General features: G+C 44.2%; 1 protein-coding gene across 2 annotated transcripts in view; it reads left to right on the top strand.

Annotated features, from left to right (window-relative positions):
* BMF (Bcl2 modifying factor) overlaps window positions 1-6,782 on the top strand; it is a 17,066-nt gene extending 10,284 nt beyond the window's left edge. For both annotated transcript variants that reach the window (XM_010166805.2, XM_010166806.2), the window contains one exon: window positions 6,125-6,782. In XM_010166805.2, the coding sequence (XP_010165107.1) occupies window positions 6,125-6,226 (102 nt within the window). In that variant the 3' untranslated portion in view covers window positions 6,227-6,782. The remainder of the gene's footprint in view (window positions 1-6,124) is intronic.
* Window positions 6,783-10,362: the final 3,580 nt, after the last annotated feature.

Below are 10,362 nucleotides of genomic sequence, written 5' to 3'. Positions count from 1 at the left end.
AGGAGTGCCATCGGGTACAGCTCCTGATAATGGTCCCCCGCATCAGCATGGGTCACATCCCCCCAGACCCCTGTGCCGCAGGTAGAGAGTGCCATCGGGTACAGCTCTACAGAAATGTCCCCCGCATCAGCATGGGTCACATCCCCCCAGACCCCTGTGCCGCAGGTAGAGAGTGCCATCGGGTACAGCTCTACAGAAACACCCCCCCCCTAATCACATCCCCCCAGCCCCCTGTGCGGCAGGTAGAGAGTGCCATCGGGTACAGCTCTACAGAAATGTCCCCCGCATCAGCATGGGTCACATCCCCCCAGACCCTGTGCCGCAGGTAGAGAGTGCCATCGGGTGCAGCTCTACAGAAATGTCCCCTGCATCAGCATGGGTCACATCCCCCCAGACCCTGTGCCGCAGGTAGAGAGTGCCATCGGGTACAGCTCTACAGAAACACAAGACCCTTATTTACTGTATTTATGGAAAACAAGCCAGCGTGCCCTCCTGGGGTGCAGGAGGGGAAGGCTGGGGGCCTGGGAACGTGGTGGCCGGTGGTTGCCCTTCCCAGGTTGCCGTCAGCTGGCTGTTGCCATGGTGTCTGTCTGCTTCCCCTTCCTGCCTGCTCCAGAGAGGAAGGCGCGAGTGGCTGCGTGTTTGTTTTTGAACTACAAGAAAGTTGAGAAAGGGCTCACCTGCACAGCTGTGCCTGCAGCAGCGCTGGGGCAGCGAGCATCACCGTTTGCTGCTCAGAGCACTGCCTCGGCAGCGGTCAGTGCCGTCCCCCTGGCTTGGGCTGGGCAGCTTGAAAATGGGTTTTGGGGGTCTCCTGCACCCCACATCCCTCCTGCTGCACCCACTCCTGTATATCCCCTCTCCATAAACACATGTGGCTTACCTTGCTTCACAAAGCCTGACAGAGGCTTTGAGAAAGGAAGTGGTACTTGAGATGACGCCTCCCTCTACCACAGGTTTAGTCCCACGTAAGAGAGCTGCGGGGTTTGCAAGCCAGAAGGATGCAGATCCCCCAGGAAGATCCTCGTCCTTCTCTCTGTGTCACCACGAGAAATTCTGCTGCTAAGCACCTCTTTTGGCTTTTCTCTCTTACTGTCTCCTTTTTTTCCCTGTTGCTTTTACACATGCATTATTCTTTGGTCATTAGGAATCACAGCTGGAAGGATTTGTATTTGACTTCCATTGGCCTGCATTTCTCTCTCCAGCGGGGGACACCTTCTGTAACCTCTGTTGCCTTGGGGACTGTGACTTCTAGTCTTTCTAAGATAAAGCATATTTTGTGGTAGCACAATATGCCTCCAGCCACCTGGCAGCCAAAACAGCCTTCAGCGATGAGTCAGCAACTGTTCCCGGTGTGCAAGTATTTTTGTTTTCAGTGAATAAATAAAATCACAACAACTTATTGCTAATACTTGTATTAGTCATTAAAGGAAGAACGATGTTTTTATGTATACATATGCCATTCTTCTTCTTTTGCTCTAAAAGTTCCATTTATGGCCATATTTAATCCTTCTAGTTAAGATGGGATCAGGATTTGACCCTTAACCATCTGGAAGCCATGAAGCAAAGTCAGAAGTTGCCCATGAGATCAAGAGGGTAGACAGGTGTACCCTTCTGTATATGTGATAGGAATGTACCAGATCCACATGCCACATGTGTATATGATGAACATATTCTTGATTTTTTTTTAAGGAGGAAAATTAATGGTGTGTATGTGTCAGGTAAAAATGAACCCTATTCATCTGTTAAACTTTTTTGCTCAAGGATTCAAGGAGCTGTGTCAGAGGGACAATATTTCTTCAAGGTTTTTTAACTGTCCTGATCATCCCTTGATTTCCCCATGCAAGGGCTTGGTTGGAGTAAAAAGCTTTTGACATCTGGGGTACTATTTGACAGATCTGTATGCTTAAGGTGTGAAACTTGTATTAGGAATTAATTATGGGAAGGGAATAAATGTCAGGTCAATCATGCCTCTCTTTCATTTGCTTCCAGTAAAAGTCTTGCTGGGTTTTTTTTGTGTTTGTTTACCAGTATTCTGGCTTTTAGTTCAGCACAGTTCATGGAATAGGCTTTACTAATGTACTGTTGCTGCAGAGGACACTATTCCTGTAAAATGGCCTTTCCTTATGACTCACTGAAGCATTCATGCTAACGCCTCAGACAGACAGTCTCTTAAGGATATCCCCTTTAAAAAGCAGCAGCTGCAATAGGAAATGGTTTTATGTGTTTCCAGCTTTGTGTTGACTTACTGTATTCACAAGTCTAGTCTTCTTCAGCTACAGTTAGTGTAGAGGGCAAAAGAGGCTTCTTTCCATCTTGGGAAAGGAGCTTCAAAATGTTAATTGTGTTGCTACCACATGGAGGTGGCAAAGTGTTCAGCCCTGATACCTCTGTGCACTAGTGACTCTGAGGATTGAATTGTTCTGATGAGGGACAAATCAGCATAGTGAATCTTAGGAAGGTTATAAACCTATGCCACAATAGTTATGAGTCTTAGAAAACTGTAAGGATTTACTTTAAACGTATCACATCTGAAAAATGTAGATGCCAAATTCATGGAGTCACTCTCCTGAGTTTTCTGTCCTTCCTGGCAGCTAAATTATAGCACACCAAAAACCCCTCAGTCTTGAAATACTTGAGTATTTTGGTCTTGGCAGAGGCGTATCTAGGGAAAAGCTACTGAAACTTGTGAAAAGGTCATTTTTTAGGTTGGGCCAGTTCTTTCCATAAATTGCTTTATCTCTACTGCAAAGGATATCTGCCATTTCCATTTGGTGTCTCTTGTCCCATGCGGGATTAGTACCACGGAAAGCAGATGAGCCCAGAAGTGAAGTCATAACTCTGTAAGCCCCGTGAGCCAGGCTTGCTGCTGAAGCAAGCAATCCCAGCTTGCTCCTCTCCTCAGGTCACCTTTCTGTTGTGCTGGCACAAGCATCAGCTTGACTACATGATGCCATGGATCAGATGGATTACGACAACCTGATCAATAGTAAAGGCAACTTCTTTATCAGATCAGCTCTGGCCTTGATCATCGTCCTGCTCTAGTTCATTGTCCTGCAGTAGCGTGAGGAGAGGACAGTGCGAGTGGGCTGCTGCAGTGCGCACGCCAGGGAAAGTGTGTGTGGAACAACAGCACCGCGGAAGGAAGTGCTGGCTGAATACGGACCCAGGGAAATACTAGCCCCAGGTCTAGGAATAAAACCTGGAAAGCTGCCCTTAGCCTAGTGCTCTATTTTTTCACTTCAAAACAAAATTAATGGTGTCAATGTCCTTCATAAAGTGATTTGAGATCTTATGCTTCTTATAAGCAGGGGGAAACAAGGGTAAAATAATTCCTGTTCTGCTCTTGCGTGGAAATCTCTTTGAGTGTCTTAGGCAAGTAGTGTGAAACATTTTTAACTGGAGAAGGACAAAAATGCTGCACCAAAAAAGTGGCCTCAAGAGGCAATGAAATAAACACAGTAGAATATAAACTAAAAAAAAAAAAAAAAAAAAAGAAAGAGTTTTTCTCAGTATTTCTGCTACTATATCCCAGTGGTTCTCTTGCAGGTTTGTAACCCTTCTTAAAGTAGAGCTCTAAACCACTTATTTACCAAATAAAAACAAAACCCAATACCTTCCTCAAAAAGCTCCCCCCCTTAAAAAAAAAGGGGAGGAGAATGAGCTTAATCCTTCCACTGTTTTTCCCTGACATGGCCTCCTTTACCTGTCACTGCACAGAAGTAATCCTTTTCTCCTGAGGTGATACATAAAACTTAAGGAGGAGACAGAATATTTAGAAATCTGTTATGGTGTGTGAGAAGTACAAAGTGGCCTCCTACATTAATACTGGAATTCTTACACGTGGAATAGTTGAAATTGCACATGCCAGATCAGCACACCTCCTCACATCTGCCCTCAAATTAACCCGCTTTATAAAGTGCCCTGAGAGAGAGTCTACCAAGGAAGCTGAGATATATTTCAAGTTTAAGATTTTGATACCAATTTTTAAACATTCTTTGCATTTCCCATACTAAGTCCCTATAAGACACTTCTTTACCCTCTTGACTGCCAATAGAATAAAATAATCTGCCCAAGCAGATTGTCTTCAGAGCATCTATAGTATGTTTGCCCACCATGCTCTCCTAGCATAGCTCCCTGCTTGTGGAAAAGGCGGTGTTGTGCTTCCGTGCCACTTCATTGACCTGCTACTCTGAAGACCTCTGTTTAAGGAGCAGTCTGCTTAAGCTGTAATAGCATGATAAAAACATGGTATCTAGATGTCATTGGGCCATTGTGGTTCCATGTGCACGTTTGAGCAGGTTTGGGAGTCTGGCTCTATGGAGGAGGATGAGAAGAATCTCTGGAGCTTGATGGGGAAGAACAAGCTGGGTCAAACCAAACGGCAAGTAACAAAACAAAAAGCATCTTGCTTTTTGAGACTAAATTAAGTTTGTGTAACCCAGCCCTAGGGGATAGTTTATAGAAGATTGTTTTCACCTGTAAACCTGGCAATGCCTGGACAATCAGTATGGACTGAACCCAGGGCTGGTTGCTTTGAAGTAAATGATACCAGTCTCTAGAGCTGCTGTCTGTGGGTTGTGCTCCAAATACAGTGGTGTTGAAATGTGTGATGGGATCTATGTGAACTCTTCTAAATCCAGGAGGCAACTGTTAATTCTTGAAGGTAAGAAAAATGACCCACTGGTAAGATGCGAGATGAGCACAGGTTTTCTGACACCTGTTTTGTGCGTACTTGTGGTTCAAATGGCACACTCACACTGAAATACAAACATAACTTAATGGCTATCGGGGGGGGCTTTGAAGAGCTGTCTATTGACACATCTCCAGTACACCAACTCCAGTTGTGACTCTCTCTTAGTTGTGATTACGTAAAGAACGCCTTGCAACCGTGTTGTTCTGCCCTGTTGGGCTAATCTGAGTTGAAACATCTTGTTCGTATAATGTGCTTCAGTGCTCTTTTATGAACTCCTGTGTACTGAGGCAAAGTTGTTGGAAGCCAGTCTTGTGTTTCCTTGTCTGCTGGGGATTGGGGGTGAGGGGAGAGATTGAGGCTGTTTTGTTTTGTTTTCCAGAAATGATCAGTCCTGCTTAGCAAATATGGAATTCTGGATGAGAAAACAAAGACTGACTTCTAATAGAGGGTCGGTTATTGAGGTGAAATAGTATCCCAGGCTGGGCAATGTAAAGAGAAACCCACCTGTTTGTATGAGATGCCATTAAAGTGCAGGAAGGTGGGGGTATAATCGGAGCCGCTTTTGCAGGGGTGATTACATATAACAAAAGAAGGAACAGTGTCCGTGCCCCAAAGCTGCATTCTATAGTCTGGTGTCCCCCTGAAACTCAACTCCTGTGTTTCTTCCTTGACAATGGGACCTGAAATAACCTCTTGGTTTTGGTTTTTTGTGTGTTTTCAAGTATGTTCTTGCTTAAGGTTTAATTGGCTCCAGTCAGTAGGAAAGGGCTCCAAGGCTGATTATTTATGGCTTACTGTCAAAAGTGGCTATAAAAAGGGCAGTATTATCTTGGAGATGCTGGGAAGGAAAATGTGGTGGGGGGAGGGTGGGGGAGTGTGTGTGTGCACGAATGTGTTTTCTTGTACTAGATGAAATCAGAGTTTTGCTGTCTCAGCAGTGTGGTTTAAATTGAAGATTAACCCTTTGACCTTCACGGTGTCAAATCACTTACAGATGGATCACCAGTTATATTTTTTTCTTTTTTTTTACTTTTGGGGTGAAGGGGGGCTTTTTTTTTAAAAAAAAAAAAAAGGTTGTTTGTTCATGCAGCTGGGGCTTTTGAAAGGCTCAGAAGCCAATCTGATTAAAAACAGCACTTGGCTAAACTCTGCAAAATCCTACAAGCAAAAAAAAAAAGTTTAATCCTCTTGTGCACAATGCATAAAGGGTCTGCTCTTTTCTTTTTGTAATGTTAGAGCTACAATTATTTCTGGAGAACTTATCATTTCCCTCTCTCCCCTCATCCCTTGCTGCACCCCCTTGTTATGCTGATGGGATTAAAGTGTCTGCTCTTGAAAAGTGTAACTGAGTTGTTATTGGAAAAGAGAAGTGGTATGTTGCAATTTTAGAAATATAAATAACCTTGCTTCAACTGTTCTTCTCTACAGCATCAGCAGAACAGAAATCAAGTGTGGTGGCAGCTTTTTCTCTTCCTACACAACTTGGCCTTAAACGCGGAGGCGAACAGGAACCACACTGGGCAGAGGTGAGCTTCGCCCGCCTGTTTCAGGCCACATCCAGTCTGCAGGGAGCACTGAACAAACACTGGTTCGGGGGCGAGACATTGCACACCGCCGGCCGGATGTGAGGACTCTGAATTTCTGATACTCGTCTTCAAGTTTGGGGGTTTTTATGGACTCTTCTTTGCTGCTGCCTGCCTCGCGAGGCAGGGAGCTCTTGTCCAACACTGTCGAAGGAAAGCCAGAATGTGGGTGTGTTTGGTAAAGCTTGCTGCTGGTTCCCCACGCCGGTGACCTCTGTGCAAGGGAGGGCTTCCGCTGCCCTGTGTGTTAGTCAATGGTAAAGTGCAGGAGTGTCATTTTGGCTGCTAGTTAAAAACGATGTCTGGGATTGATGACTCTAAACATACTTTGGGCATCTTCCAGAGCAGAGATGCTCGATTCCTCCACAAAGAAAGTTATTTTTAGCAATGAAAACATTCAAGTAGCTTATATCCATTGGGTTGCTTGTTTTCTGCATGGGTTACTGTTTATTTCCTTGCATGCTGTGTGAGAGAAAATCACAAAGAAATCTGATCTCTTCCATCTTTCCATTGGGCACCAGTTGCAGCTCTCTCACATGAATTTGTTCTTTGTCATTGCCATCAATAGACAAAATCGTTTCAGTAGAACAGTCTTAAAATTAAACCTTCTTGGGGTTGCTGGTGGCTATTACTTTCTGCCACTGTTTCCTTCCAGTTCAGTGTTCGCCGTGCCCGTGAGTCAGTGTGAAGCCAAAAACCATGGAATATGACACAAGCGTCATTCTTCTGCAATGCTAATGTATATGTTTTTATTAGTTTTATGATGGGTGTTTATTTTGTTCTGTTTTTCTTTTCTCTTACTATAGTGCGATTGGTCAGGAAGGCTTAGGTCCCAGGCATTCGATAGTTTTGCTTCGGGATTTAACAGGGAAATGAATTAGCAACTAGTCTGGCACGTACACTGTACAAGCAGCCTGTCCATTACTCTCGTGTGTAGTGTTTGGAGGCTGCTGGAAGCATATATTGACTAGCAGCAGTAACAGTACTTCAAGGGAGGTCTTGTACCAGTTCCCGGTTTGTATGCACTCGGAAGTTTGTCCATATGACTGACACTATTGGACCAGCACAGGGAAATTACCCTGCCAAAAGGAAGTAGCCTTAAATATTGATGGCTATTTCTCTGTAGCCTTGAATACCATTCATTTACAAACTCAGTGACAACTAGGGTAAAACATGAACAGAAAGGCAATACAGACTTTATTTTCTTCAGACTGCTTCCATATTGCCACTGCACCTTGTTGTAGGTCTCAGATGATACAACCAGCGTGAGGAAGAGCTGTCCAGAGAATTGTTCTTCAGTCCTGTTCAGGTGTTGAGGAATTCTGCTCTTGGTCCACTCTGAAGAATAAGCATTACTGTACAGGAAGAGTAGTTTACTTGCACATATGCTTTCTCCTCCACTCCTCTCTGCATATCCTTCTCTAACTCATGCTTCCTTTGGTATTGGTATAATCTCATCATTGCACTGTAGTGTCTGGTAGCAATTTGCTGAACACAGTTACATTTGGACTTTCTGCCTTTCTCCTAGCCCCATTCTCTTGATTTGCATCCTGTTCTACTGTGGCAAAATGTGCTTTAGCTCCCTGAAAGAGGTCCCAAGCCTTTTTCACTTTCATGTATTCATAGTCACACTCTTTCAACATAAGGAGAGTTTATGCGAGAAAAGCTTTTTTTTCTCCTATTATTTTTCTAGCTAGAGCTAGAGTCGTGTTTGTCCATGATGGTTAATAATTCATATAAATGAATCTCAAGTAATATTTTGGGGGGTGGGTTTTATGGAGAGGGAGGGTGGGAGGTTTTTTTAGGAAGGGGGATTGTTTTTGGGTTTGTGTTGTTTCTTTAAGCATGTGCACTACAGAGTTGCCCAGAGGGATACCAGTGATAGCTGTTGCTGATTGTGCTGCAGCAATATGGGAAGCCACTCTCTGCCCATGCTGACAGAGATGAGGCTTTCCATACCCTGCTTTGCACAGTCTGCTTGGAGTAAGCGCTGGTCATTGGAGAATGAGGACTTAAATGGAGAGGAAAGCCTGAGGGGTAGTGCAAGGACAGACTGAACTGGGGACCCCTGAGAAGCTGGATGCTAAGGAGAAGACTCTTAAATCAGAAGCTCTTAAAGAGGCAGGAGTGGAAGTGCCGAGGCTCAGGAAGCAATGCAGCAATGCTGCCTGCCTGCACAGTGTGCTCTAGGATTTCCCACTGGTTGCCAGGACCCCTTTATCAGGAACAGTCAGAGCTACATCATAACTGCCCTGCAAGCTACAAAAAATTCAGCAAGTGTATCTGACACTTAAAAACATCGTGAGCTTTCCCCATCCCCTCTGCCTTGACTTGACTTGACTTCTAAACAGGGCAATAAGGCCTGCTCTCTGGATGCATAAGCTGGAAAGATAGGTCTGGTACTGGTGCTTTCTGGTGTTGCGACTCAACCAATTTATCTAGGGTAAGACTTTTCTTAACATGGGGAAACAAGTGTCTGAAACTATTCTTCAGTCAGGCTGCCTCTCTCAATAGAGTCATTTGGCTCAGGGAAAGACACATCTTTGCCAGTCCATATTTCCCCCTGTAACAACAGACTTATCAAAATTGGTCGTGCCAGGGTCTCAAGTTAAAATCTCCTTGAACAACAATACTTCATTGGAGACATAGAGCTAATGCTAGACAAAGGCTGACTTCCTGCAATATGCATGTTGGTTACTAGTGCCAGAGATTTACAACCACCGATAATATATTTTAATTATATTCCATATCTGCATATCTTGGAGAAAGGAAATATGCTCTGTCAACCCAAAAGTCTTATTTTGCTTTGTGTAGATTTGGAGGGGCAGGCTGGATATTCACTTAGGGAAAAGCATCTACTTCATACTTACAGTCTCACCTGCTTAAGGAAATAGTGGGAAGATTTAATACCTTCATCAACAAATACACAGATGCACAATACCCATGTTTTTGTCACCCATTCCATATTAGTAAGGCCCTTTGAGCACACACTGAGGAGATCTTCCCTGAGGAGTAGCTACTGCAGTGTGGCCACAGACATACATCAATTGTTTTGGGGAAACGGTTCCAAGGAACATGATTTAAGTCCTGTTGATGAAGGAATATGCTCAGGGTTTTAGATATTAGTTTGTCTTGGTAAAAGGAATGGGAACAACGTTTCTCTGTGTTGTAGTTGTAAAACTACCATCTGACAATTTAGAAAGAACAGTCAGATCTTTCTCCTAAAACAAATTCCTATTTTTAATGAGCAGTTCTTAAGAAGAGCTTGAGCTGCTGCTGATAGTACCAGCAGCCTTGGACTTCCCTAGATCTCCAAAACTACTTCAGACCTCAGGTCTCTCCTTGAGGGATGGAGTTCTTCCTGTCCCTTCCAAACTTACCACCCTTTTGAGTATCTTGTAACCTGCCCATCTCTGGATCCAGTAAGCCTGGTGCTAGCAGGGAATAGTTAGTTTTACTTTTGTTTCCTGCAATTCTTGAAAGCTGAGCCAGTAATCACAAAGTGACTGCCCAGGGATAGCTGCAACCCACCATAAATAGGATACAGCTAAGGCAGGGGGAGGGGATGAATTCGCATGGAAGGTGTTGCCATTGGATCTATGTGTGGGACTGCAGCTTTCTCCCAAGGTGCTGATAATCCCTGGTAGGACTGAATTCCTGCATAGCTCATCACATATCTCAGTTTAAATAGCTGGTTGTTACTAAATGTTTATTGGCTAAACTCTCGTTAGAGGGGTCTTGAAAGAAACTTCTTTATCAGCCTTTGCTTTGGAGCTGTGTATCAACAGAGGCAAGGAACACAGTTCTTCTTGATGTAGAAAGGGTGATTGCAAAGACATCTTCCTTTCTAATGGCCATTTACTTTTCCCCCTCAAGCCTGGATTAAAGGTATAGGCCGTGCGTGCGTGTGAGGTTACTACAGTCCTGGAGTTGCTCCTTAGCAGTCACTGGAGCTGTACCCAAGGTTGAACTTCATTCAGTGTGGGGCGTAGCACTCTTTTGGGAGACTGCAGATTCTGCCCATTAGTAGGCTAGAGAGAAGGGTTGGGTTTTTTTAAGAAAAAGCAAAATTACTTGAGGCAG

The sequence above is a fragment of the Antrostomus carolinensis genome, unplaced genomic scaffold, assembly GCF_000700745.2.
Source record: "Antrostomus carolinensis isolate BGI_N321 unplaced genomic scaffold, ASM70074v2 scaffold19914, whole genome shotgun sequence".
Lineage (NCBI taxonomy): Eukaryota > Metazoa > Chordata > Aves > Caprimulgiformes > Caprimulgidae > Antrostomus > Antrostomus carolinensis.
This window is presented reverse-complemented; position numbering and strand designations above follow the sequence as displayed.